This window comes from Thermothelomyces thermophilus, chromosome 2 (assembly GCF_000226095.1).
Source record: "Thermothelomyces thermophilus ATCC 42464 chromosome 2, complete sequence".
In the NCBI taxonomy this organism is placed as follows: domain Eukaryota; kingdom Fungi; phylum Ascomycota; class Sordariomycetes; order Sordariales; family Chaetomiaceae; genus Thermothelomyces; species Thermothelomyces thermophilus.
Genome location: NC_016473.1, coordinates 2,294,229 through 2,319,935, shown reverse-complemented (window position 1 = coordinate 2,319,935; position 25,707 = coordinate 2,294,229). Strand labels below are relative to the sequence as shown.

Sequence of the window (25,707 nt, the reverse complement as noted above, 5' to 3'; positions counted from 1 at the left end):
ACTCGGGCGACAAGCTATCGAGCTACAAGGGGGCCGAACTAACGAGTCAGAAGGTTAAGTTAGCCCTAGTATACGAGGAGGTTAAACTAGCTAGCCAGATAAAGGACGAGCTCGCGATGTAAGTCAAGTCGGTGACTGTGGGAAATTGGTATTACTAGTAAAAACGACACTCTCTTCGAAATCTAGGAATACGTTATGTCTATAAGCCCTAATCACATTGAACCGGTATATAAAGAAGTGAGATGACAAGCTAAGGTAATCTTGATTATATATCATTTTAAGGGGTAGCTAGCTAGTAACAAGCTTGTAAGAACAATCTAAGTTAGGTTTGTAAGAATAGATACAAGTACTCCTAGGCTTAAGCACTCTCTCCTCGTATATCCTATCTCACTAGACTTGCACATCCATACGGTCTTCCTAATTGCCGTAGCCCCCCTATATACGAATCTGATGGCCGTTAGAAAAACATCACTTCTTGATTGGCATTGGCTAAGTGCCCTCCTTGTCGTTCTTAGTTTCATCCTTTCCCTTCTTAGCCTTATTATCGGCCTTCATCTTCGCCTTCTACACATTTCTATCCAATGCCATTCAATCTTAGTACGAGCGTATAAATCTTTAGTAATGAGGAGAACATACGTATTGCACGTGACATACTAAGCACTTGCCGAGCTCGAAATAAGTGTGTAGCACTTAGGACAGGGAACAGGGTCGCCTATCTTAGAAGCAAGAGGGATTAGGCGAGCAGTGGTGCTGGGAGGCTGGAACTTAAACGCAGTAGGGCGTGCTAGGAAGGTACGATGAATGATATACGAAAGCGGTACCGCTTAACTTGATTCTAGACAATCTCTAGTTAGGTGTGTCCCGCTTTTATACCAGAAACGCCCTCAGAAGCACTTTGCTTAAGATTGTAGAACTTTGCCCTATAGCTACAAGGTGACTTATGAAGTAGCTGCCTAATGAAAAGTGTAATATTGGAGCTAGGGAGGTAGGTAGGAGAGCCCTCCTTTGTAGGACAGTTGGTTCACGTCATAGTATATGGCAGGGAGCGATTGGCCTGGAGCGCCTCTAGACAGCGTACGTGCGGATTTATAAGCAGGATACCGGAAATGGAGGCTCCGAGAATCAACTTTCATGTTGGAACTGACCAAGAGGTTTGGCTCCTGAAATGACTCAAGGGGGTGAAATGTACGAGCGTAAGAATGATTTGAAGATGCTACTACTCTACCGAGTTTAGAGCATCCTTAACCTCTTTCGAAACTAGACCACTGTTAGCCCCGCGGGTCCTATGACCTACCCGAGTACTCGGACCGGAAGTGGCACCGCTATGCCGAACGGAGCTGAACCTGACCTGAAACATCTTCGGGGGCTTCTAGGGCCCTGCTATAACAAAACCTTACCTACAATCTATGTATATACGTGTATAACTCTGCTAGGGCGTGCGATTTCCCCTAAACTACGCTAAAAAACAGTCAATATTAGCCAAAGTAATACCGCCGCTTAGCCCTTGTGTTATAGAAATACAATAGCTAGGCACTTGACTATATCCGAACTAACCGATTGATTAGGTTGAAAATCCGTAGCGATGTCGTCTATACAAAGTACACCCTTGTATATATGTAACTAACAAGCTCTAAATCTTACCAAGCATGGCCGCCGAATGTAGTCTAATTATCTGAGCCTCGCTACCCCGCAGCCTATGGCCAATGTTGTAGGAGATCTATATTACTTCCTGGTGGTGGGGAGATATACTAGCACTAAAATAGCGGGGTCTCCCCGCCTATCTCGCCAGGCAATGTAGATTCCTCCCTATCTTACTTATGCTACGCCCTACTTTTCCTCGTCCCCTACATATCGCCCACATTACACCTCCTCCAGGGTAAATAACCCTAGTACGTGACTTTGGCACCACTAAGCCAGAATCAGAAAAGCTACTAGGGTTAGAACTCGATGCTAAGTTCGAGTTTATTTTCTTAACAATACGGACAAAAGGGGGCAACTCCAAACCCAGTTTTTCTTTGACAGAGCCTTAATATTAGAAAAAGAATCTATATCTGCCTATAGTCCTTCCTCTCCATACTGCTTCGCCTTCTCAGGGTGCCTAATCTCCCTAGGAAGCGGGTCCCGGGTGTCCGGCGATTCCTCTGTGAACCATACGTCCGCGAGTAGCTCCTCTGCCGTCGGCCTATCACGGGGTTCTAGCTTCTCTAAGAGCTCCACGACCTTATCTATCGTAGCACGTTCTAAGCGTATTAGCTCTGTTATACATCTGACAACTTTATAAACAGGGCTAGAGTTAAGCTTTGTCTGCCTGTCTTTCACTGTCTCGATCTTTTGTATTATGCTTCTCGTGGCCGTATACGCACTTGCGCTCGCTCGAGAAGCAACCGCCTAAATTTGCTACTCCGCCCCCTTATTAGGAAGTGGTAGAGCGTAAAGCAAGTACAGCCCTACCACGCCGAGAGCCTAAACGTCTCTAGGCAGGCCGCGGCCGACTCCGGGGTCTGTAAGGAATTTAGGCAGGATGTACTAGGGCGTTCCTAAGGTATAGAGTGATTCGGAGTCTTGCTTGTTTACGCTACTTAGCCCGAAGTCGATGAGCACAGTGCTACGAGCAGTACGGTAGAGGATATTGGCAGGTTTTATATCGTTATAGGAAATACCGTTATCGTGTATAAACTTTAGGGCTGAAGCTATGTCCCTTAGGATTCGGTAGGCGTTAGCTGGTATACCCTTGAAGTGATCGTCTTGCCTCCGCCACTCCCGCTAGGCAAGGGACGGCGCCGCGATGTCTTCTAAGTAGAGGCTATATATACAAGCATCTAGGCCTAATATTTGAACGATGGTAGGAAGTCTGCCGGTACAAAGCTTTGAGTAAATACTTGTTTCGTGAAGCTATATCGTTGTAGTGAATTTCGGATTACCTGTCCGCTTGACCACCTTGGCAATAACCGATGAATGAGCAGGTATAAGTATAGAAATCATTGCCTACTATACTAATGAGGATCGAGAGTCTGACAAGTTCCAAATCCTCGTGACCGTATACTGTTCGCCAGGCCTTAATCTAATAAGCTCAGCTCTCTGACCTGCTTAGAGGTCAATGAGCAGGTGTGAAGCAGGTATATCGACTTCCTAGGTTCGTATGGTTAAGAGTGTATAGATCTTGAAGAGTTCTCTCGTGCCCCTAATACGCTTCATTGCTGACTCGCTAGGGGTCGACGGAATACCTCTCTTCCCGTAAGACTTCTCCCGAAATTTTACGTAGGCTGAGGGTAAGAGGAAGCGGCGATGAAGGATTAGAAGCTTCGTGGTGTAGCCGTGGCTGGATGTCGAGATCTCCCACTCCCCTAGACAGAGTTACGCTATTGACAAAGGGTATATCTGGATCTCTTGTTAGCGGGGATCATCTAACCGACCCCCCTTAGCAATAAGGGTAGCTGTACCCTTTGCCTTGGTGGTGTTTACAAGGGGGACTTCATCACTCGAAGGGTCGTAGATTACTTGAAAAGTGACAGTGGTAGTGGCAGAGGTACCGCTAATTGTAACATTGTAACCAACGCTCGAGCTAGACTACACGACTACTAGTACCCTTAGCGCCTTAATACTTAGGTCTTCGTCACCCTTGTAGCTAAGGTCGATCCATTCTATAGGTAGACTCCGGTAGCCTTCAACGTCTATATGTTTCAGATTAAAGCTGGTCGGATCTGATGGTAGGAAAAGCAACCGTATGTCTTCGTTATCTTAAGGTGAGGATGGTCTAAAATGTGACGGTCCTACCAGGGTTTGGCTGGCGTCGTTTTCGGGCTGGGAAGCTTTGGTAGGATCTTGCTAGCTAAGAGCATTTTGGAGACGGGTCTTGTACGTTGTATCTTGGGAATCGAACGGCCGGCGTCGCTGCTTCATCCTGCTGGCTAAGTAGTTCGGCGAGTCGAACCTTATACGACGTATTGTTAGAGGAAAAGGGCTAGGTTGACTGGATATCCGACAGGTCCTCGAGCTGATCCATTCTTTCGAAAAGCGAAGTAAGAGGTGGAGAAAATCAGAGGCTACGTGTCTAAAACGGAGAACTCGGCGCTATCAAGGAACATCTTAGGCAGTGGGCTTATAAAAGGTGCCTAACTTACGCAACCTACGCTTACCGCCTTCCATGTCCCTGTTGTGCTGTTGGCACTTGTACATGTCGTACTTATGTATAGACGTCGTAGTTAGTGTCCGTATCAAGACAAGGTAGCTATTCTATTAGTTGGTTATTAAGTTAAGTGGGGGTTGCTAAGGAGCTGCCTAGGCAAGGTAGCCGTGCTCGCTAAGATCATGTTAACCGGCTAACAGAAACTACATTTCCCTCCTTATCATTACCTAACCTTTACAGAAGCAATGGATACCGACGTATACAAGCCCTGGCAACCAAGTTTCGATAATAATTCTCTATGGCGCTAGGAATGGTAGAAGTTTGGCTTTACGCTACAAGACCTCTTCGAGTCCTTAGCCAAATAGTATAATATAGCGCTATACCGGATCTAGAGCTACGTAGCATTTTACCATGACGTGAACGAGATTGGACGCGAAGCGAGGGATCTCGATAATTTCTATTAGAGGCTAGCGATCCGACGAGATAAGCAACTATAGGAGTTATATAGAGCTTGGGACGAAATCTCTATCAAAGTCGTTATAATACCTTTAATATTTATACCTGACTACTAGGACGCTTTTCGACAGTTTAGTTAGAATCGATCTATAGACTTGCTTATCCTTTTTTTCTAATTGTTCCTCCTATTACCTCATCTAGTGGTTCCCTTGCTCTAGACTTAATAGCTTCCTAACTCTATGCCTATTAATTCTACCTAACCATTGCATCTAATAAGCTAGCACGGCTTATAGGCCGACCTAGCTAGCTTAGATATAATCGATACTAGTAGGATTACTAAGTACCAAGAGGTATAGAGAATCTACTAGAAGAGGGAAAATATACGGATAGTTCTACGACCAAACCCTAATAGACAAGAGTTACCTCGGACCCTGACAAAGGGCGTTGCTATAGTAAAGAGACAGCATAAACATATACGTATACAAGGGGATGTAATATAATTATATAGCAATGCCTAGAGTCTATTATTTAGACAATAATAAAAGTAGCTCTAACATCTAGCATAGCGGACTAAAGCGCTCAAAACTCCTCGTTATAGCTATAAGCTTGCGAGATAACGGCCTGAGTTCGAAACTAGCAGGGCTAGTATATTACCGTTAACGATTCGGCAGAACGCGCTATTCGATAATATATAGATTAGGTAGAGTATGTCTTAGGCTTTTTAGATATATAATGTAATATCACTTGTTCGCTAGCCTCGACTCTAGTAGGCCATAAGGCGCTCTTAGCTATAGAGTAACTCCTAAACTCGCTTATATATGGTAAAGAAGGACTAAGACAAGTAGAACATAAATGATACTCCTAGGTTAGAGTATGATTTCACTGCCCTAGATACTGCTAAACTATGCTATCATGCTTCGATTGTCTTCCGAGTTTTACGGGGACTAAGTTACTTTACAGATCTATAGTTACACCCTCCCCCACTTCCTGTTCCGCCTCTTCCCTTTCTCCTCTAAGCGGATATCACTCTTTTGACACCTTCTCTTCTATCGTACTCTTCTCTCTTCTTCCTCCTTAACACCTTCCCTAGCTCGGATATCTTAACCATCGTCTGTCCATCGCGCTTATATACCTTAGCGACATACTCTATCCAAGCTGCCCGGCCGTCGATCTTGACCACCTTACTACCTTGTCTATGGTATTCAAAGCATGGGAAGGGCTCTTGGAACAGAGTTCCATGCTCCTTATTAAAGTGTCGTGTAAAGCTATTTCTAGAATAAAACATGCCTTCGCAGACTAGGCAACAGGTAGATCTTGTTTTTGTAGGCTTTAGTTAGGCTGCCCTAGCGTTTCTCTTATACCTTAAGCTCGGTAGATACGGCGTGTAGAGAATACTATAGCACTGCTCTATGTAATTGCTCCATTATTCTACCCCATCTACTATATGCTTCTCTTTACCAAGACGGTCGCATTGTAGGCATGAGAAGGGCTCGTCGAACGTACCCTTCAAGAAATAGACTTTTGTGTTATGCCTTGTCAAATTACTACAATAGGGAAACCGAGCGAGATATAAGAGGCATGTCTATATCTTAGGCTCTTGCTTTATGGCTTATGGCTTCTTCGTCTCCTCGAGTAAGGCTATAGCGGCCTCTACCTTTGTGCCCTAGTTGCGGAGGTACGAGAGAAGTAGCTCCGAAAAAATCTGCGCGTGCCGCCGCCTACCAAGGTCCCGCTGGCTAAGGAAGTAGCTAATATGTGTAGCGGTCTGGTCGAAAGCCGCCATATAAGTGCGTGGCTTCTATAATTTTGCCACTGGTGTAGACAAGTCATTGGTTAACTATCTAAGTGCCCGTCGCTTATTTGCCTTAGCGAAGTATTCACGTCGCCTATCCTTAATAAGCAGATTTACGAGCTCCTCTCGACGGCTGAAATACGCTGTATAAGCCCGTTTTATCTCCTTATCATCCGAACCTCTTTCGTCTCTTGTTACAAGGTACTCCTGTTTTAGCTCTTATATATCTCGACGGCTCTTAAGGCTCTTTACCTCGTTAATTGTCGGATAAATCGGTACATTCGGGTCTCTCTTTATAGTCGTATGTCGTATCATTACGTATAGCTTCTCGTTTATCCTTGCTACTTCTAGACTAAAGATGATCAGCATGATCTCTTTACGGATGTGCTAAGGAAGGTAGTTTTGTTGAAAAACTTCTTTAGAGTTAGATATGAAATGAGAGCGTAATGCCAGCGTTAGGGGACCTAAAATTACCTAGAGTTAGTCTATAATGCTAGATTATCGCCTAGCAGAAGGTATTACCGTCTAGCTTTACGCCAGCGCTAACACAGAGGGAGTATGGCTGTTAAAGTTCTCTGCTGCTAGCCACTGGCCATAGGCGATGCTATATTTCCCGGTACTTAAAGTACTAGATCGGAAACACCTTGTGATCTAGTATATCCTTCTTCTAATGGAGCTCTAGAGAGTCGGTATGTTCGAGATCCGGCCGAGTAAGTATCTCATCAAGAGATTTGAAGGGGGTTTTAAATGCATCGTCAGCGATTGCTTGGGTTACAATCAGGCTGACAAGACACAGCAGTTAGCATAGGACCGGAAAGACTGTAAAGCTAATACTATATACCAAAATATATAAATATCCTAAGAGAACAATTCTATACTAGGAAGTATATAGCGTATACCTAGACTTTATATATCCCGACTTCTCTAGGCAAGGATCTGCTGTATGACATTTGTCGTGGGCTACTGTGATAGTAGCGGCGAGTGTGGTTCGGTCCGGGTTCTCTAGATCTCGAATAACTAGAAGCCGAATATGCTTGTAATAGAACTGTATTAACGACCCTAGTCGGAATCTAAACCCTGCCAGGATTAGCGTCTAGTGAACCGTAATACGGACCCAAGGCTGGCAGGGCACATCGTCGGCGCGTGTCTAGAGCGTATCAAGGAGTATTAAGAGGTCATCGGACGTAGTTTCGGTCTTTTTGAAGGTAAGCTCCGTCGTACGTATTAACCCGAACGTCGGGGCAAGTTCCTTCTAAATCTACTATTTGTCACTTGTTAGCTAGAAGACCTACTTGACCGCTAGATGTCGGCCTAAAAGGGGCGTTGTCGAGTTTCTTACCTTAGTTATTTCTGCTACCGGCCTATCTCTTGACTCTCCCTTTTCCTATCTTAACTTCTAGAGCTTACGATTGCTAGGATCCTTCCGTCTTATGGCCCTAAGGATCGTATTGTTTGCTTCTATAAGCAGAGTTCTCTAGTGACTAATAATAGTCTTTGCCGTCGTAATAGTTTAGATAATATCCTATTTATATTCTCTAAGGCTAGGGCAAGTTGTCTATAAAGATTTAACGTAATCACGAAAGTATGATTTGATGATTTTCTTTGATTTCCTATTATCCTAGCACAATCTAAGCCAGACCTAGTTAAAATCTTCCTTCTTAAAGGTCTTAACAAAGCTAAGGTTATCATTAATAAGATATTCTTTGACTAAAGCGCTATAGGTACTTACTACCATATCGATTACTATACGCGTCGTCGATCTTCCTATGATTTTTTATATACATCCACTACATCGTCGAAATTAGAGTCCTCGAACAGCTTATTGTCTTTATCCGCTTTTCGTTATCGCTCGCTACGATCGCATAAGGTGGTTATAGGCTCATTGATAACAAGAGTACAGCGTCGCCAAGTCATCTCGAACCGAAAAGAGACGTAGATTTTTTTTCCCTTCTTTTCTTTATTATCTAGTATTAAAAAAAATAATCTCTGAGAAAAATAACAAGTGCCTCGGATAGGGAAGGAGGCCACAGGGAGCGGCTCCTTAACTACGCCGCGGCCTCCGAAACATGGGAACCAACCGAATTACGCTACCAAAAGGAACGACAACGGAGAGTACTAACAATTTACGGAGAGGTTATAGCCGTTTTATAGCGTTTTCCCTTATGCCCTAGGTATGAAGGCCCTCACCAGCTTAACTAGGGCAGAGCGGACGGGATGCCGTGCTTTCTGGTGGGTATGGTCGTATGTACAAGGAGCTTCGTGGGAATGTCCTTATATATGGAGGTCATTGGATAGTAGACAGAGTGCTGGACAGGCGATAGGTGTTCGTATTCGCCCCTGCGCTCTGCGGTTTAATAACTCTTCAAATATGAGAAGATGATGTTTCTCATCGTTCTTACTGCGTATGTTGCTAATCTACCCGAGTTTCAGCATTTCCAGAAGTTCCGCCGACCTGGTGATTGGTAGTCTTGAAAGTTTGCACGAATATGCAGCAGCACACAGCGCGGGGCGTGCCAGGATCGAAAGTCTGCGATGGCTATACAGGTTCCGTCCCAGCGTCTTTGCCCAACCTATATCGTTACGGTAGTCCCGACCTTTCGGCCGCGCAAACACCCGCCGCCGTGCTTCCATGCGGCGCGGGCCCAGACTATGAGTTCCTCCAGCTCCACGAGGCATGGGGCTTCGACACCCCTGCGATAGGCAGCTCAGAAGTCCAAAGTAACGTTTGGGCGGAAGCCGGTCGCCAGGCAGCCGGTCGCCAGGAAGCCGGGGTTTCCACGTACCCTGTTGCATGTGTCAACTCCCTGCCCGCGGAGATAGCATACTCCCGAAGAACCGGGCCTGATTCGAACTGCGGACCTGCGCCCTTCCCAGGCGAACAAGCTCAAAGGGGTCTTGACGACAGATGGTGGTTTCATGGTGAAGAAGCAAGTACTCAAGATTGATGAATCTGTGATTTGTTTTTTTTTCTCTCCTTCAGAGCCCAAAGAAAAGTATAGAAGGGGAAAAGTGGTGGAACGGGGGGGAATGAAATTTGATGGGCGCTGTCGTTCGGGTGCCGAAAAGGACTGATTATCGGCCCGACATGTTGTTGAGGACGCAATTTGACACTGAACAACTGTCACGAGGTATTCTGGGTCACACAGGTTAATGTAAACCCCCCGGTGTGTGACCACTGGCAAGTTACCGCCTGTGATTAGTTGGTACACATTGGCAGATAGAAACGAGGTTTTTGGAGGTTGTTGGAGTTTGTTGCTCTGGGGCATACTGATAAATGCATAAGGTAATTACCCTTGGTTTGAATTAGGCCGCTGCAGAGCGAGTTCGATTAAGCTTATCGATAGGAGCCGCGCTGAACCTGGGCTGATTGACTGCCCCACCTTCCCCTCCACCCCGCGAAATAATTATTCTGCCCCGCCAATGACTGTTTTCGCGACACCATCGCCTATCCCGCCGTTGTTGCTGTAGCCCCAGGGTTTGCTGGTTCTTACTGATCTCGACGCCCCCCCCGGCCTCTCCTAGTCTTCCATAGCAGCCAAAATGCTGGACGTTAACGATTTCAGTACGAAACTCCCTCCCTCTCTTTCCCGCCCGTTTCCCGTCCAACCCGTGTTCCTCGTCTCCTTGCTGCTAATTGCACACGACCTTCCCTCCGGTGTGATCCGTGTCCGTATTGAAAAACATTAACCGATTGTAAACCAGTTGTCGAGCGCGGCGGCAACCCTGACAAGATCAGGGAGAGCCAGCGCAAGCGCTATGCGCCCGTGGAGGTTGTAGACGAGGTGATCGCCATGTGGGACGACCACCGCAGGAGTGAGTCTCCGGTCCATGCCGCTCTCCTATCCCTACTTCAGCTTGGGTTTCTAACTCCTACCAAAACCATACAGCTGCCTACGCTGCCACCCAACTCAACGCCAGGATCAACGAGGTCCAGAAACAGATCGGCCCCAAGAAGAAGGCACGCACGCCTACCAACCCCCCCCCCCCCCTTCGGCCCACTCGATTCTGACCGCGTATGCAGGCCAAGGAAGATGTCACCGATCTCCTGAAGCAGAAAGGTTGGGAGAACGAAGCCGACCCGGTCAGTCAAGGGTGCTGACTTGCCCAGCCGATTTCGAGAAGGAGAAGAAGGACCTCCTGGCCTTGGCCGCCGAGAAAGAAAAGGCCCTGAAAGCCAAGGTCAAGACGATCGGCAACATCGTCCACGAGTCCGTGCCGGTTTCAGACAACGAGGTCCGTATGCGCCAGCCCCATGTCGAAACACCGCCCGGCCCTGACCGTAACTAGGACAACAACACTGTCGAGCGCACGTGGGCCCCTGAGGGGGTCACGTTTGAGAAGCGCAATGTCCTTTCGCGTGAGGACAACCAGGCCCATCCTTTCGCGCCGGAACCAGGCTGACGAAAACGGTTAGATCACGAGGTCCTAGAGAAGCTGGACGGCTACGACCCGGAGAGAGGAGTCAAGGTTGTCGGCCATCGCGGGTACTTCCTGCGCCGGTGGGGCGTCTTTCTCAACCAGTATGGTGGTACCCATGTGATCCAAGGTGTTTCTGTCGGCTGGCCCCTAACAGCGATTCTCAGAGCCCTCATCAACTACGGTCTTGAGTTCCTTAACGAGAGAGGCTACATTCCTCTGCAGACTCCGCAGCTCATGCTTAAGGATCAGATGGCGAAAACGGCCCAGCTCTCACAGTACGAAGACCTGCACACATGGGTCCTGGCCTCGGTATGCCTCTAACGCTCGGATTAGGTTTGACGAGGAACTCTACAAGGTCACTGGTGACCAGGCAGACAAGTACCTGATCGCGGTGAGTCATTCCTGTGGATAATGCTTCTGGCGGCAACATCCCTAACTGGAGACAGACCTCTGAGCAACCAATCTCAGCTTTCCACAGCGACGAATGGCTGCAGCCCAAGCAGCTGCCCCTAAAGTAAGTCTTTATGTTATGGATCCTTTGGAACTGTCACTCACGGTATGCCCAGGTATGCGGGCTATTCGAACTGCTTCCGGAAGGAAGCTGGCGCTGTAAGTTTGCACTCTCCGTTTTGTTAACCTGCCCCAACGCTGATCGTTTTACCAGCACGGAAAGGATGTTTGGGGCATCTTCCGTGTTCACGAGTTCACCAAGGTCGGTCCGCTGGTTCTGCCGCCTGGTTCGAAAGTGCCTAACGCGTTCTAGGTTGAGCAATTCTGCATCACCGACCCCGAGAAGTGAGCTGCTGCCCTTCTTGCTTGTTCTGCGAACCGCATCTCACATTTACTAGGTCGTGGGAGATGTTCGAAAGCATGATCTCCACGTCAGAGGAATTCTACAAGTCTCTTGGAATTCCTTACCGGGTGGTCGCCATTGTCTCTGGTGCTCTGAGTACGTTGCCCTGCTGCGCGATACCCATGTTCGAAACGAGCAATTAACTGACTTTGCCTTCCTTTTCTAGACAACGCCGGTATGTTTGGACAACGAAGGGGGCACGAGTCGCTCTACTAACAACCATAAGCTGCCAAGAAGCTTGACCTCGAGGCTTGGTTCCCGCATCAGGGCGAGTTCAAGGAGTTGGTGAGCTGCTCGTATGTTTACCCGTCCCTAATCTTACGAGGTACCTATTGGTGACACTATTTCGATATAGGAACTGCACCGATTACCAGAGCCGGGACCTCGAGATCCGCTTCGGAGTCAAGAAGCAGACCGACATCAAGAAGACCTATGTTCACTGCCTCAACTCCACTCTCACGGCAACCACGAGGACAATCTGCGCGATCCTGGAGAATTTCCAGACCGAAGATGTAAGAGGTTATCCGAGCATCCTCAGTTATTTATACCACTAACTTCCTATTAGGGTGTCCGCATTCCCGAACCGCTGCGGAAGGTAAGCCGGGAAGGCCGCACGTATGGATATGTACATTCTGTACTAACAAATATTAGTACCTCCCCGGAGCTCCCGATTTCATTCCATTTGCGAAGAGGGATGCGGAGAAGAAGGAAGGCGAGAAGAAGGAGGTCCCCGTCCGGTAATGGAACGAGGGTACCCACGGAGGAGTTCTGGTGTTCGTTGTGATAGGAGCAGGTAGCAAGCCTTGTTTGAGCGGGCGAGCTTTGCATCTTTTGAGCAGGAATCTGCTGCGATAGAACAGTGCTGTCGTATCAAGGAATCGTTGATTACCAGGTGACTCCGATCCAAAGGCACTCATCATACGTCTCAAAACCCTTGTATGTATGTACCTGGTAAGCAAGCTGTAAACGTAAAGAAGGACAGTGCATCCCGCAGCTGTCGTACTCCCCATCATACATTGAACGTTAACCCCTGACGCAGCCATGCAAGACATAATAAATGAAACCAAACGTGAACCCCGCGTCGCTTGTGCCATCCCTCCAGGTGCCTGCCTACATGCACCATACAACAATGTTCGTCCCAAATTAAGTAAACGAGGACAGACAGAGAACCTAAGATGCACAAACCACGACACAAAAATACCCGGGCCGAGAAAAGGCCCAAAACTTCCGAGGAGGAAAGAGACTCCAAAAGAAAAAGAAAAAGAAAAAAGGAGGGGGAGGGCAATTGCCATCCCAATCAAAACCATCCGTCCCAGCAGTTCTTGAAAACCCTCTCGAGGAAACATACAAGTGGTCTAATAAGGCAGGAATTGTTTGCCGTCTTGTTCCTCCGCTCTTGCTCGCTGTCCGACCCTCCTCTTCCTTTCCTCCCTCCCGCCTATTTTTTTTTTTTTACCCCCTTTTTCTCTCCTCCAGGGAAGGGAAGAAGAGATGGGGGTAAAACGGGGGAGGAAACCGCGAATCGGACAGGAGTTGAGAGAAAGAAAGAGAGAGAGAGAGAGAGAGAGAGAGGACAGGGGGAGCGGGCGGAAGAAGCTTCTCACATGAGCACGCACTTGCCGCCGTCCGAGGGCTCGCTCGGGTTCTGCGACTTCTCGACCTCGCCGATGAGCAGCTCGAACGCCTTGGCCACGTTCTCGTTGTAGCGCGCGCTGGCCTCGGTCCACGCGCACTTGTACTTCTCGGCCAGCGCCCTTCCCTCCTCGGGCGTCACCTGCCGCTGCTCCGGCCGCAGGTCGCACTTGTTCCCGACGATGCAGATCGGGACCGTGGCCGTGCCCTGTTATACGCGGGGCGGGGGAGCGAGCGCAGTTGAAGGTTGGTTAGCGAGGTTTTTTTTTTTCCCTTTTTTTCCCTTTTCTTTCGCCTGGCTGAGTGGCTCTAGAGGCTGGGGGAGAGGAGAGGGGAGGAGGGGAGGAGGGGGAGGGGGGGGGAACGAACAAGGTGGTTCAGAATCTTGTCGCGGATCACTTGCACCATCTCGAAGGACTGGAGGGATGAGACGCTGTAGACGAGCATGTAGCCGTGGATGCCGATGAAGTGCTTCGAGTTGAGGATGCTGTACTCGTCCTGGCCCGCCGTGTCGACGATCTCGGTCGCGAAGTCCTGGCCCTTATACCGGATCTCCTTGCTGAACGTGTTCTCGATGGTCGGGTAATAGCTCTCGACGAAGTGCCCGTCGACGTAGCGGACGGCCAGGGAAGACTTGCCTGGATCATGATTGAGCTGCGTATTAGCGGGGTTTCGGGTGGGCGAGAGGGAGGGCAAAAGAAAGGCGTCTCATACCGACTGAGCGGCTGCCAACTATGGCAATCTTGCGCTGCTTGGCGAGCGTGGTCGGCATCGTGCTTGCGTTTGGTTATCGTCGCGCCGGAGTAGAAATCAGGGTGCCGACCGGATGTACTGTACAAAGTTTCGTAATCGACAGTCGCGCTGAGGGGTCTGGTGCACTTTGGGCCAATTCGAGCGTGCCGCCGTTAAGACAGGAGTCGAACCGGGGTTTGTTTGTTCAAAGTAAGTCGACATGCAAGAAAACGAGTGTCGGATCGTTTGCGGGCGCGGGGCCTTGCTCTGAGTAGTTCAGATCAGGCAAAGGGGGAGGGGAGGGAGCTGGCAACGAGTGGTTGGGCAGTAAGAAAGGTTCTTCTCGGCCGGTTCAGAAAAACTCTGCAGACACCGCGAAAGGCGGATTGACTCGACCAATATGTCGAATGACAAAGTTGTGCGGGAGCTGTGGCGTTTGCACGACCGCGCAATATACACTCTGTTCCCTCGCGATATAGGCAGTTCCACCGGTGGAAGGGAACAGCGGGGTGGCAACGGGATACGGAAGGCAAGACTACAGTAACTATGTACGGATGTATGTATGTATGTATGTACAGCACATACATCACTTTTGCCATGCCACATGCCAGTCGCCGGGCCTTGGCAAGTTGTGGCCAGGGCCCCTGGGCGGCTCCATGGTGGCGCTTCGAGAGCGGAGTTCTAACTACTCTAGCGGTACTACGGAGTAGTAGGCGCCCCGCTGCGGCTCAATTGGGAGCCAGGATCTGGAATGCGCTGCGCGCAACGCACTCGCTGCATCCAGAACACCGGGCACATGCTGTGCGACGCTCGGCCCGGGCATGTGACGAAGACAGCCACCGACTACACAGTCATCGGCCAACAAGGGTACAGCAGCTTCGTGGGAACAGGAGCTGCCCCAATTGACACGAGAGAAAATGAAAAAAAAAAAAAAAAAAAGGCATGTCAGATTTGATTTGCATTCCCCGTGCGAGAGGAGTTGCGGGAACCGGCCGTTACCGTCTACGTATCTGCCGTATACCAAATCATTCCATCGTCGGTGTCGTCTCAATGTCGTGAACCCCCCCCCCCCATTCATCAGTCCATTCATCAGCCGCCATTGCAATACCAAACCGTGACCACCATTTAGCCCCAGACCATATATCCCGTATGCAAAGCCGTGTCAGAAGGTTACTGTCGTGTCCGGAAACGCCGTAAAACCATGAGACATGTGGAGAGAGTTTGCCCGAGACCATGTCAACGCAGCACCGCCAGCTGATCGGCTAGATCTTGGAGACGAGCCAACGAACCGGACTCTTGTTTGTCTCCGTCGCTGCCTTGCGCCTCCGCAACTTGGCGGTGAAAGGCAATGAACTCGTTGATCGAATCGAGCAGCGGCTGAATGCTCTTCTTCGGGTGGACAAGAATAAATCTGTCTCTGATCGAGTCGCTCAGAGAGAGATACCCCAGAAGGACCGACAGGTAGCCCAGGGCAACGTTGAGCTGAGTCTTTTCCATCGAGTCGGCCTGCTCCACACATTAGCGACCGTGAAAACGAACCGTCTGGCCTCGCGACTTACATCACCAGTTTTCGTGTGGTTGTCTGCAAAATGCCGGATGAGCCGATTGAGAGGCGATCCCGTGCCATCGCCTTGCTCTTCCAGATTTCGAGATGCAGGCGGATAATACACACAAAAGTTGATCATGGCTCCCAACATCATGATAAGAGATTCGAGTACCTTAGACATGAAGGAGTCGACTCTCATGGAACTCAAGACCATTTCGAATGCGCTGCTGGCCGACTCTGCGAGACGCCGGAGCAGCCCCTTCTCGACAAACATCCGCGAAGCCTCCCCGTTGTGGTTCGTGATGTTCAGCGATATCCGTAGGGTGAGGCTCTCGAGGTCACCAAGTTGGTCGGTCGGGCGTTGCAAGGCCGCCTCCAATACCTCGGCAACGATCGGCGCATAATGCCCGGTCCAGAGCGAGCTGAGCCGCGACTGCATCGCGCTGACCGAATGGCCTTCCAGCACATGGAGAGCGAGGTAGAAGTCGCACGACTCGTTCTGGTTGGGCAAGTCCCAGCAGGCCGCATCGGAAACGCCCTCGGCTAGGATCGAGAACAAGCGGTCCGTCACTGCTTGTGAGAGCACCTCGTCTTCAGCAGATGCGTGAGAGGGCTGCCGCATGAGCAGATCTAGGCATTTCAGGGCCAATGTGCGTGGCGAAAGCGAGGTCGGAGAGAACGGCTTCCACACGGGAAGCTCGAGAAGTGAGGATTTGATGGTCGCAATGCTAAGTTGGCCGTTCTTGGAGACGTTGTGCTTCCTATCCTTTGCGAGCAGCGCGATGTCGGTGGGCAAGTCGAGAAGCTTGCTAACGAGCGCGGCGAGACCTTGCGAGCGAAGCTGCTGGATTAGATGCGCAGACGTGGTAGCAGCAAGAAGGGTCGTGACTATGGCCAAAATTGCGTATCCAGAGATCAGATCGTTCTCATCTGCGAGCGACCTGAACAGGTTTCCCCCATCACTGTGGTTGCGGAACTGCTGCCGGAAATCCTTGTCTTTGAGCTTCTGAGCAACCTCGAGCAGCGCGCCTCTCCGCAGAGAGGAAGGCTTAGCCGACGATGGTAAGCCTGCCCTGTCGAGGATGTCATCCATCTCGTCTGCAAAGCGGCTATTTGCGCCAGCCTGCCTTAACTCGTGAATGCTCCGGACGGCCCCGGTGTTGCCTGTCTCGTCATCCTCATCGAGGTACGATATTGTGTTCACGGTGGAACTCTTGGTGAGACGTCCGAGGTTGAATAGCGCGCCTCCTGCCGGCCCGTCGCCGAGGTCGCCAAGCCCCCCGGCTCCGAGGAGAGGGTCATGATCATCAGCTAGCATTGATCGTTGCTGGCTGTAGGTGAACTTTGGGCCGGTTTTCTTGGTGGCCAGGACCGGTCGGGCGGTTGTTGTAGGGTGGGATAACACTGTCGAAACAGGGGTGGGGGAGGCTTGAACTGCTAATGGGGACCGGGCATTGGCGAATTCTGAATCCCGGGACGATGCCTCATCCTCGGACGAACTGGTTTCCTCCTGAACCTGCTCTGCCAAAGCATCTATCAGACGCCGCCGCTTTCGAGTTGGTTGGCCAATTGGTGCCTGTTCTTCAACAGCAGTGGCCGTGGTCGCCAGTCGTGTGGGGCTTTTAGGAGCTGGCTTGGGAGGTGGCGCGGAAAGACGGATGGGAATCTGCTGCTTCTTGAATCCTGGACTTTTGGAGGAGACACTGAGATTTTTCAGCCTCCGAGACGTCTTTGCTGAGAAGGGCATAGATGTGGGAACATCATCCTTCATGCCCGCGTCCCGTTCGGGCGTACTCCGTTGTGACGTGATAGATGGGCTCGCGTCTGGTGCCGATCTTGGTATCTCCTCCTCACTCGATGGAAGGGGCGACCGAGCGACAGGCGGCGACGAGTCTGGTGTAGAGTAAGGACCGGAAGCCCTTCCCTTAGCGGATGAGCCCTGTCCAGCCCTCCTCCTCTTTGTCCCCGTGGTCTCGCTCAACAACGAGTCGATGTCGTAAGGATCAGGGAGCGGCTGGCTTTGCGCCTCGCCAGGCTGTGGTTGACGCGACCCAGTGTCCAGCTTATGTGAGTCCTGTCGCCTAGCCTTGACGGAAGAGATGGCGCGTGTTGACAAACGAGGGGGCTCAGGCGAACCAGCTTGCGAGTGGGCGAAGCTTGAAGGGACGACCGGCGCTGATTCGGCGTGTCTGAGGGTCGCCGGCCGTATTGCCGTCTCTGTTCTCCTCCGTGCCGCTCTCCCATATGTAGCGGCGACCTTCTTTTTCGGAGCAAAGCCGAAATCGTAGACTGACTCGGTGTTATTGGCCATCATTATGACGCTTCGACGAAGGGCGAGAGGTTGTTGCGGCCTGGAGAATTGGCCCTTGAGAATTCGCTGGGCAAATTGTTGGTTCTCGACGGGTAATGAGGTTAGAGAGGCATCCTTGTGTAAGCGTCCGGAGGTATGTGCGAACAGCTGCTCATCACTTGTTGCGATGGCTTTTCGCGACGGACAAGGAAGCGCGGGGCGCTCAAGAATCGCAGTTATGCGGAGAAGAGGGATTGAGTAAAATTGAGTATTTCAGGCGCGTTGGTAATGTATGCGCACCCCAGATAGAACCCTTGATCAAGGTAGAAAATGATTGCGCGGACTGTCGCGCGGTGCGATACAACGGGGGTTTGTTTGATGCAATGCGCGGGAAGCAGACAACCCGTTGCTGTTTGGAAACGAACCCCGGCACATGGGCATGACGGACCCCACATTGTCCGCCTGCCTCCCTGCAGTTGACCCGTGCGCAGTGCCTCGTTGCAGCATTCACTCGGGGGCCCACAGAGAGAGTTCCAAAGTAATACCTAGTTATGTTGTGCTTTTGGTCTAAGTGGGCAGTAGAAGAGTCTAAAGCACAAAGGCTGGCTCTTCCTTGAATAGTAGAGGAGTCTAGAGAACAGGGTAGAGCTCACCCATGCCCGAACAGCACCTTACCTACTAGGTATGTACTATACATTGGTATAAGTATCAAAGCCCAACCCTCCAGAAGCATATGAATTACAGGGTGTTGTTTTTGAAGATAACATGCCCTACAAAAGTTGATCATCACTCCATTGGGCTTGGCCGTGAGGGAATTCAGGCCCTATGGAGTGTCTACTTACATATTTACCTAAGGTACTGGTAAAGCATGCTAGATCGCTCCATACGATACGCATCAGGCAGTGTATGCCTTCTTTAGGAAGTTGTTTTGGGTTTGCACACCTGTGGGTCGCTGGGGCTCAAAGAACGTTTATCGCAGTAGTTTAGTTGACCAGGGGCGCCCACCCCTTGTTGTCCTAGCTGCCTTAGCGGGGTTGGTTCTAATCGCGAGTCCACATGAGAGCTGAAGGAGGGGCCACCGAATTTATCATGGGTCTTTGAACCCTTTGCTCCCTACATAGGAGTGTATCCCGTACAGAAATCCTTCGCCTGCATAACTGGCAACTTGTCTCCTGTTTTGCCCTGCCGCGTTCCTTGTCAGCCAAACAAGCAGCCAAGCTTGGGTAGAGTGTGTGTCCTCGCCGTCTTTCCAGGGCTCTAGTACTGCGATTGTCCGGCCGCTCGTTGCGGATTGCTTCGGCTCAATTTATCGGTTCAAGTGCGACTTCTTGAGCCACGGCAAGTCCGCAATGCCTGACGTCAAGCCCGCTCCGACCCAATGTGTCGGGCCTGTCTACCGCTCGGAGAGCCAAAAACCGACGGCGGCAGTCTCGACGGGCGTGGAGTTTGACACCGTCACCATCCTTCCGCAGACTCCCCAGCTGATTGCCCTGCTCTCGTGAGTAGTTTCCTATCCCGGCTTCAGCTCGGCGAGGCGCGGGTTCTGATTCGTGCGCAGAATCATCCGCGACAGGAACACGCAGCGCGGGGATTTCATCTTCTACGCCAACAGGATCATTCGCCTCCTCGTCGAGGAGGGCCTGAATCATCTTCCTACTGTCGAGCACACCGTCACGACTCCAGTCGGGCGCACCTATGAGGGTCTGGCATTCCAGGGCAAGATTTGCGGCGTGTCCATCATGCGGGCGGGCGAGGCCATGGAGCAAGGCTTGAGGGAGTGCTGCCGGTCGGTGAGGATCGGCAAGATCCTGATCCAGAGGGACGAGGAATCGGCCCAGCCCAGGCTCTTTTACGACAAGCTGCCCGATGATATCGCCGATAGATGGGTCCTGCTGCTCGACCCTATGCTTGCGACAGGTGGGTTCTACCTGGCACTGTTTCCGCCACTGCTGTTGCTGACCGCTTCGCAGGTGGTTCCGCCATCATGGCTGTCGATGTTCTAAAGTCGCGCGGCGTGCCTGAGGAACGAATCCTGTTCCTGAACGTGCTCGCCAGTCCCCAGGGAATTCAGAATTTTGCGACCAAGTTTCCCAAGCTTCAGGTGGTAACCGCGTTTGTTGACCAAGGGCTTGACGAGAAGAAGTGAGTGTTCCACGCCCTCAACGCTGACGATAAAAAGTCCACACTTACCGACGTCTGTAGCTACATCACACCTGGCCTCGGTGACTTCGGCGACAGGTATTATACCGTGTGAAACGCATGTCCACTTTCATGGGATCAGATAGCAGCCGCGCAAAGAAACAGCGTAGTATTACAGACTCGCTTCGGTAAGGCGATCTTCCGTGTCACCGGTTGGTAATGCAACTGGTATCGCCCGCAATCATTCACCGGTTTTTTATCTCCCACGCCGAAAATGAGGTACAAAAGAAGAGGGGGGGGGGAGGGGGGTAATACGAGAAAGCCATCGCAGGCGCATCAATCGTAGTCCTCATCGTCAGCTACGATACCCTCCCCCTCATAACCGCCGCGATCATCCTCATCCTCATCTATCCTCTGACTCGCCCCTCCAGCCCGTCTGCTGCTTATGTTGCTGGCGCTCCGTAGTTTCTCGGCCTCGCGGGCCTCGGCAGCGACAGCATCTAGTAGAACCGGTCAGCTTTTTTGTTCCACAGCCAGAAAACAGCCGATTTGTGTGTCGCATCGTACCTGCTGCGTCGACCCACTCGCTATAGACGTCTATCGGAGATGAAAGATCTGGCGTCTCCTGTTAGCTCCGGCTGTATCGAAACGCCAGTGTCCGGGATCGTAAGGTGCCTACAGTTGATTGCGCACTGAAACTTTTGCCCGCAGACCTTGCAGTCGAGCCATCCACAACCTGCCTTCTTATCGAGTTTGACTTGGATCGACTTCTCGTGGTTGCAAAACAGGCATGTGAAGGTGGTCGGCAGGGGCTCGCGCTGTCATAGAAGAAGGGGATCAGCTAGGGCACTGTTGGAAGAATGGGGCGGACGGCATGTCGATGTACCTTCTTCGGCGCTTGAGGCTTTCTGGAGCTCTTTCGCTTGCCCATTATGATCGAGAATGGTCAAAAATGGTCAAGCTCCGTGTATTGTAAACAGAGGTCTTAAGGAAAAGCAGGCTTCAGACTCCTGGGAGCAACGCCGTTCAAGTCGCTTGATCGTAAGTGGGGGAGATCGATTGGGCCCGGTTTCGGGGGTAAATGTCCTCGCTATTACTCGACTTCGGAGATGCTCTTTAGATTGCAAATATGGTGTTGCTCGATATTCAGGTGCATGCGATTGTCGAGGGTGCCACCAACTGCCGTTCAATGTCCTGGGGTTAGCCAAGGGATGGAATTGCGAGTACGAAGTCGTAATGTCATCCATCGCCTTGGGGGGGCAATTCAGTCTTGGCTTCGCGGGAGCGGCAAACGCGTAATGGCCCGTGCATCCGTGTCGTGGTGTAGGTACAGTAGGTACTCCGTACATACCTTACCTACTAGAGTAAGGTACCTATTCGCCAATTACGTTTCCCGACAGGATGGAAGCGCGGCACACTCTCCAAATATCAAGCGCCTGCAAGAGACTACGCAGCACACCAAGTTGAGTTGAAACTATTAATCCTCCACTATGCTTGCGGTGCACTACTCCGTACGTGTGTGAACCAATACTTTGGTTAGTCCAGTCATCTCAGATTATCCTTCCTGATCCACAGCGCCCGCTTCTCGGTCCCTCATCATTGATGGAGTGTAATGCGTAATCTGTTCTCGTTGCTACGAACATACCCACACTGATAGTGACTTACTGCGGAGGTATATCCGTACAGCAACCTGCGATATGAACAGCGCACAGCGAAGCCGTCCCGGAATTGACTGGCGCGGCAGTCGATCTCTGAATCCAGTTCCCCGCCGTTGGGCTCTCGGGTGGGTCTGCGGAGACGGTAAGGCAGGGGCAAGCGAATGCCCAACCCTTGCTGATTGATCACGGGCACCTGTGCACCTGCCCGTGCCAGCACTACCCGATCGCTGCTGGCGATAGAGAGGTAGCAAGATGGCTGCCAATCAACCAGAATCCTTATCACGGGATCTTACTACCTGTGCCCGGAACTTGGCGCACTCCGCCTTCCGCTCCCGAGCTGCCCGTCCTTGCAGCTATTGTTCCAGTCGTCCTCTGGATTTTCCAGCGTCGACTTTAAAACACCTACCAGGCAGCTTTCACAGGTTGTCTTTGTTGTGATTGATCTCTTCCCGCAGTTTCTCTTTTATACTAGCTTCCAACACACGCGACCTATAAAGCCTGGAACAAGACTTACTATCAGTACCTGCTTCGAGTAGAGAAGTTGCTTGAACACACAAATCAGGTGGCCCCTCTCGTCTCACATTGCTCTTCTTCCCTTGTTTGAATTGAAAGCTGCGCGCCAGCTCGTCTGATAGAACTCCCGCGGCTACTTTTCCTGTCCAGCAAGAGCCATGGCATCCGGTTTAGAAGACGTAAAGGAGGCGTTGAAAGTCATCTCCCTCGGCCAGGAGAAGCTGCTATCCGCAGTCGAGAGCGTCTCGCAGCGTGTTGCAGAGCTGGAGAAGGCTCAGGAGGAAGACCGTCGGCGACCGGACACTGCAGGAACCGATGGTCTCAAGCGAACGTTGACGCCGCTTGCCGGCGGCTTCACCCCCTCGCCCTCGACGGTGCTGCCGGCCGAGGCGGGCACCCAATCTTCTCCCATGTCCTCGACGTCCCCCGAGCTGAAATCCAGCTTCTCGTCCCGCGTCGTCCTCACGACGTATCCCAAGCAGATCGGCATCAAGCCGCTGCCGTTGGAGTGGGGTGCTGCAGACCCGCTGCAGCGTGGCCCGGTGACGGTGTCTAGGTCGCCATCCACCATTGGCAGACGCAACGCCATCGGCGCTCACGGCGGTTCCTATTCCATCTACTATGCCCTTGCTCTGGCCAGCAGAGAGCTCAAGGCGGACCACAAGCCGGACTATACCAACACCGAGCCGGCCGTGAACATTGGTCCCTTTCCCCAATGGGGCGACAAGAAAAAGATTGTGGCAATGGACCCTTGGGGCCACCTGGTGCCCTGGGTCTTCCGCGATATCATCGAGAAGGAGAACGGCATGTGCACACCATTGAAGCCCCTTCGTCTGCCCGCAAGGCTAACAAACCCCGCGATAGTGGATCTCCGACCGACCATTGCCATCACCAAGGCGCACATGAAGTTGCCCGAGCTCGAGGAGAGCGTTAAGAGCGGACGCTTGGTCCCTGACGGCAAGGTGTGCCTCAACGATCAAGGCGAGCTCAACGTGACCAAGTTCGCCGTCGAGCCCGTCTGGTATCTCCCGGGGGTCGCAGAGCGGTTCGGCATCGATGAGGGCACCCTGCGAAGATCGCTCTTTGAACACACAGGCGGCATGTATCCAGAGGTGAGTGCTCCCGAACCAGCACAACGCCAGAGAGGAATTGTGAAGCTCACGGCGGTATGCAGTTGATAACCCGCTCCGATATCAAAGTCTTCCTCCCCCCTATTGGTAAAATAGACCCCCGCTCCCCACGTCCGCCCGTTTTCGGCATGATTCTGAACCGGCTGCAGGCGGTTTGACGGTTTACTGCTTTGGAGATCCCGCGAGGATGTCGGATCCTTCCAAGAGGCTTGCGTTGCGCATCCACGACGAGGCAAGTTTCTTTTTGGTACGCTTAGGCATGTTGGCGCGCCGTGCTGACTATCACCAGTGCAACGGAAGCGACGTCTTCGGCTCGGACATCTGCACGTGCAGGCCGTACCTGATATTCGGCATTGAGGAGGCCGTCAAAGAGGCCCAAAACGGCGGCAGTGGTGTCGTCATCTACTTCCGGAAGGAAGGCCGAGCTCTGGGTGAAGTAACAAAGGTGAATTTTCCCCCTCTTCGAGCTTTCCCCCACCCGCTGCTCCAAAGCTTACGCGAACGCAGTACCGTATGTCGAGACCTTCGGTGCTACCAAGCACTCTGTGCTGCTGTGTGTGCCATTGGCCCCATCTAACGTAGATCTCTAGTCGTGTACAATGCCCGGAAGCGTGGGGAAGATCGCGCATCGGACTACTTCAAGCGGACCGAGAACATCGCGGGGGTCAAGGACATGCGATTCCAGGCCCTAATGCCCGATATCCTGCACTGGCTGGGCATCACCAAGATTGACAGAATGCTCAGCATGAGCAAGTGAGCATCAGACCTGCCTAGTTGGTGCTTCTCCGAGCTGACCCCGTTTCAACTCGCAGCATGAAACACGATGCTATTGTCGGGCAAGGGTGAGTCACGCTGCTGCTCAGTCACGCTGCTCCGAGACCGGTAATGCTGACGAAGCGTCCCCCAGCATCCCAATCTACGAGCGAGTTGAGCTTCCGGAGTCGTGGATCCCCGCCGATTCGAGGGTTGAGATCGATGCCAAGATCAACGCCGGTTAGTTGCCTCGTTGTCGCGAGCAAGCCCCCTTTCGGCCTCGTGACTGACACCAATATTTCCTGCAGGGTATTTCACGACAGGCCACCGGATGACCGAGGAGGAACTCAAGAGCGTGCAGGGCCGGATTTGGGAGGAGTAAGCACCGAAACCGAGAAGTTTGTTGACGAATAAGGAAAGACAGGGCTGACCAGAGACACAGTATTGACCACTAAAGTCGTCTTGAGGCTGCGTCTTATGCAGCTTCGGTATTGCAGTTGTCGGGGTATTCAACCCACTCGTGCCGTTGCGGCCCGCGGGGTCTTCTGAGACAAGTCAACCAATGCCAAATGAAACCCGTGCCACGAGGTCAGCCGGAGCCCGTGGAGATAAGACCAGATTGGCTCTCGGGCTGCTCCCGCTTTCTTCGTTCCTTTCCAATACTCTCACGTGCCTCAGACCTCTTGCAAAGAAAATGTTTTCAAGCACAGTAGTGCGGCCCCCCCCCCCCCTCTCTCCTTCCCCCCCACGGAAGAGGGGAAAGCAAAATGCGTGTATACATACACTACAGGTTGTTAGAAAAGCAAAAGCTTTGCCGAGTCAGGCGCACATTTGTAAACAATGGCCACACTAGGGTGATCTCTGCCTGATGTTGATCAGCACGGGGGTTTGTTGGTCAGCCAACGTGTCCTGCCATGTCACGGCTTTCCGTCTCGCACAAATCGCATCCCTTTACCAGATAGTTTAATAAACTCGAATTCATATGGCACGCGAGACATGTACCTGTCGAGCAGGGGCTTCTCAAGGTTTCGGTTCGGAGCAAAGCCATCCCCCGACGCACCTTGAACCATTACACTAGGTAGGTAGGTACCTGAAGTACGCACGTGTATGTACCTACCTATGTATGTAATCCATACTATTGTCGTACATACATACATAGGTACGTACCTAGTTACAGTAACTGCTCCGTACACTATGCACATACAGTGCCTCATACCTTAGGTATAGGAACATGCCCGCAAGATGTTGAGGGTCCCGGGCCCAGGGAAAAGTTGGGCAATAAGTTGATTTGTCTAGACTTGAGTGCGTGCGAAGATTTCCTCACCACTCAGTATTTTTTTTTTCCGCGGGACGCCGAATCCTGCATTCGCCGCGATCTCACGACTTCTGCTGGACACGAGGTCAGAGAAACGAGCTAACAGCATCAAGAAAACGAAGAATGAGGGCCCGTACTCTGTGTAGTGTAGTGGGCTGGAGAATGCTCCTAATCAATGACGTGATGACGCATATACGACCCCGGTCTGCTGCGAGAGAAAGGTTCGCTTGGAGGTTTTTGCCCCTGTTTGTGTGGTTCCAGGAGAAGCTCCTGGTGTTCCAAGCGTTCCAGATGCTCGACCACTCCAGACGTAGTGTACCCCGGGAAAGTGGAAACTCGGCAGATTCGGAAGG

The 25,707-nt window shown here is 51.4% G+C and overlaps 7 protein-coding genes across 7 annotated transcripts; 4 read left to right on the top strand and 3 right to left on the bottom strand.

The window, feature by feature from the left end:
• Nucleotides 1–8,757: 8,757 nt before the first annotated feature.
• On the top strand, nucleotides 8,758–9,660 carry MYCTH_2301214 (uncharacterized protein). The gene has a single exon (XM_003661571.1). The coding sequence runs from the start codon at nucleotides 8,861–8,863 to the stop codon at nucleotides 9,317–9,319; it is 459 nt and encodes a 152-aa protein (XP_003661619.1). The 5' UTR covers nucleotides 8,758–8,860; the 3' UTR covers nucleotides 9,320–9,660.
• A 116-nt stretch (nucleotides 9,661–9,776) lies between these two features.
• Nucleotides 9,777–12,566, top strand: MYCTH_2301210 (uncharacterized protein). The gene is made up of 19 exons (XM_003661570.1): nucleotides 9,777–9,936; nucleotides 10,077–10,187; nucleotides 10,262–10,332; nucleotides 10,396–10,432; nucleotides 10,483–10,607; nucleotides 10,662–10,731; nucleotides 10,789–10,894; nucleotides 10,958–11,068; nucleotides 11,127–11,184; nucleotides 11,240–11,307; nucleotides 11,360–11,402; nucleotides 11,458–11,505; nucleotides 11,557–11,588; nucleotides 11,642–11,742; nucleotides 11,813–11,821; nucleotides 11,873–11,942; nucleotides 12,002–12,158; nucleotides 12,212–12,241; nucleotides 12,298–12,566. The coding sequence occupies exons 1-19, from the start codon at nucleotides 9,915–9,917 to the stop codon at nucleotides 12,385–12,387; spliced, it is 1,359 nt and encodes a 452-aa protein (XP_003661618.1). The 5' UTR covers nucleotides 9,777–9,914; the 3' UTR covers nucleotides 12,388–12,566.
• A 634-nt stretch (nucleotides 12,567–13,200) lies between these two features.
• On the bottom strand, nucleotides 13,201–14,463 carry MYCTH_2077803 (uncharacterized protein). The gene is made up of 3 exons (XM_003661569.1): nucleotides 13,993–14,463; nucleotides 13,648–13,916; nucleotides 13,201–13,486 (listed from the first exon to the last, which is right to left on the bottom strand). The coding sequence occupies exons 1-3, from the start codon at nucleotides 14,048–14,050 to the stop codon at nucleotides 13,247–13,249; spliced, it is 567 nt and encodes a 188-aa protein (XP_003661617.1). The 5' UTR covers nucleotides 14,051–14,463; the 3' UTR covers nucleotides 13,201–13,246.
• Nucleotides 14,464–14,949: 486 nt separating this feature from the next.
• On the bottom strand, nucleotides 14,950–18,220 carry MYCTH_2301205 (uncharacterized protein). The gene is made up of 2 exons (XM_003661568.1): nucleotides 15,570–18,220; nucleotides 14,950–15,516 (listed from the first exon to the last, which is right to left on the bottom strand). The coding sequence occupies exons 1-2, from the start codon at nucleotides 17,865–17,867 to the stop codon at nucleotides 15,247–15,249; spliced, it is 2,568 nt and encodes an 855-aa protein (XP_003661616.1). The 5' UTR covers nucleotides 17,868–18,220; the 3' UTR covers nucleotides 14,950–15,246.
• Nucleotides 18,221–18,911: 691 nt separating this feature from the next.
• Nucleotides 18,912–20,244, top strand: MYCTH_2301203 (uncharacterized protein). Its single transcript, XM_003661567.1, has 4 exons — nucleotides 18,912–19,344; nucleotides 19,405–19,763; nucleotides 19,817–19,988; nucleotides 20,049–20,244. Exons 1-4 carry the CDS (start codon nucleotides 19,196–19,198, stop codon nucleotides 20,098–20,100), a joined length of 732 nt encoding a protein of 243 aa, XP_003661615.1. The 5' UTR covers nucleotides 18,912–19,195; the 3' UTR covers nucleotides 20,101–20,244.
• MYCTH_2301201 (uncharacterized protein) lies at nucleotides 20,227–21,005 on the bottom strand. Its single transcript, XM_003661566.1, has 4 exons — nucleotides 20,872–21,005; nucleotides 20,665–20,803; nucleotides 20,553–20,600; nucleotides 20,227–20,485 (listed from the first exon to the last, which is right to left on the bottom strand). Exons 1-4 carry the CDS (start codon nucleotides 20,914–20,916, stop codon nucleotides 20,322–20,324), a joined length of 396 nt encoding a protein of 131 aa, XP_003661614.1. The 5' UTR covers nucleotides 20,917–21,005; the 3' UTR covers nucleotides 20,227–20,321.
• Nucleotides 21,006–22,198: 1,193 nt separating this feature from the next.
• MYCTH_2301194 (uncharacterized protein) lies at nucleotides 22,199–24,714 on the top strand. Its single transcript, XM_003661565.1, has 11 exons — nucleotides 22,199–22,960; nucleotides 23,021–23,268; nucleotides 23,331–23,373; nucleotides 23,436–23,518; nucleotides 23,576–23,731; nucleotides 23,762–23,765; nucleotides 23,877–24,039; nucleotides 24,099–24,128; nucleotides 24,194–24,279; nucleotides 24,348–24,417; nucleotides 24,482–24,714. Exons 1-11 carry the CDS (start codon nucleotides 22,315–22,317, stop codon nucleotides 24,492–24,494), a joined length of 1,542 nt encoding a protein of 513 aa, XP_003661613.1. The 5' UTR covers nucleotides 22,199–22,314; the 3' UTR covers nucleotides 24,495–24,714.
• The last annotated feature ends 993 nt before the right edge of the window (nucleotides 24,715–25,707 follow it).

Coding starts and splice junctions, on each gene's coding strand:
- MYCTH_2301194 (XM_003661565.1), top strand. CDS start 22,315: ATGGCATCCGGTTTAGAAGACGTAAAGGAGGCGTTGAAAGTCATCTCC. Junction 22,961..23,020: donor TATCATCGAGAAGGAGAACG/GCATGTGCACAC, acceptor ACCCCGCGATAG/TGGATCTCCGACCGACCATT. Junction 24,280..24,347: donor CGATGCCAAGATCAACGCCG/GTTAGTTGCCTC, acceptor TATTTCCTGCAG/GGTATTTCACGACAGGCCAC.
- MYCTH_2301201 (XM_003661566.1), bottom strand. CDS start 20,916: ATGGGCAAGCGAAAGAGCTCCAGAAAGCCTCAAGCGCCGAAGAAG. Junction 20,601..20,664: donor GTTTCAGTGCGCAATCAACT/GTAGGCACCTTA, acceptor AGGAGACGCCAG/ATCTTTCATCTCCGATAGAC. Junction 20,486..20,552: donor CGAGTGGGTCGACGCAGCAG/GTACGATGCGAC, acceptor CGGTTCTACTAG/ATGCTGTCGCTGCCGAGGCC.
- MYCTH_2301210 (XM_003661570.1), top strand. CDS start 9,915: ATGCTGGACGTTAACGATTTCA. Junction 9,937..10,076: donor GCTGGACGTTAACGATTTCA/GTACGAAACTCC, acceptor ATTGTAAACCAG/TTGTCGAGCGCGGCGGCAAC. Junction 10,433..10,482: donor CGATCTCCTGAAGCAGAAAG/GTTGGGAGAACG, acceptor TGACTTGCCCAG/CCGATTTCGAGAAGGAGAAG.
- MYCTH_2301205 (XM_003661568.1), bottom strand. CDS start 17,867: ATGGCCAATAACACCGAGTCAGTCTACGATTTCGGCTTTGCTCCGAAA. Junction 15,517..15,569: donor ACCACACGAAAACTGGTGAT/GTAAGTCGCGAG, acceptor TGTGTGGAGCAG/GCCGACTCGATGGAAAAGAC.
- MYCTH_2301203 (XM_003661567.1), top strand. CDS start 19,196: ATGCCTGACGTCAAGCCCGCTCCGACCCAATGTGTCGGGCCTGTCTAC. Junction 19,345..19,404: donor CAGCTGATTGCCCTGCTCTC/GTGAGTAGTTTC, acceptor ATTCGTGCGCAG/AATCATCCGCGACAGGAACA. Junction 19,989..20,048: donor CAAGGGCTTGACGAGAAGAA/GTGAGTGTTCCA, acceptor CGACGTCTGTAG/CTACATCACACCTGGCCTCG.
- MYCTH_2301214 (XM_003661571.1), top strand. CDS start 8,861: ATGCAGCAGCACACAGCGCGGGGCGTGCCAGGATCGAAAGTCTGCGAT.
- MYCTH_2077803 (XM_003661569.1), bottom strand. CDS start 14,050: ATGCCGACCACGCTCGCCAAGCAGCGCAAGATTGCCATAGTTGGCAGC. Junction 13,917..13,992: donor AGTTGGCAGCCGCTCAGTCG/GTATGAGACGCC, acceptor ATCATGATCCAG/GCAAGTCTTCCCTGGCCGTC. Junction 13,487..13,647: donor ACAAGATTCTGAACCACCTT/GTTCGTTCCCCC, acceptor CGCGTATAACAG/GGCACGGCCACGGTCCCGAT.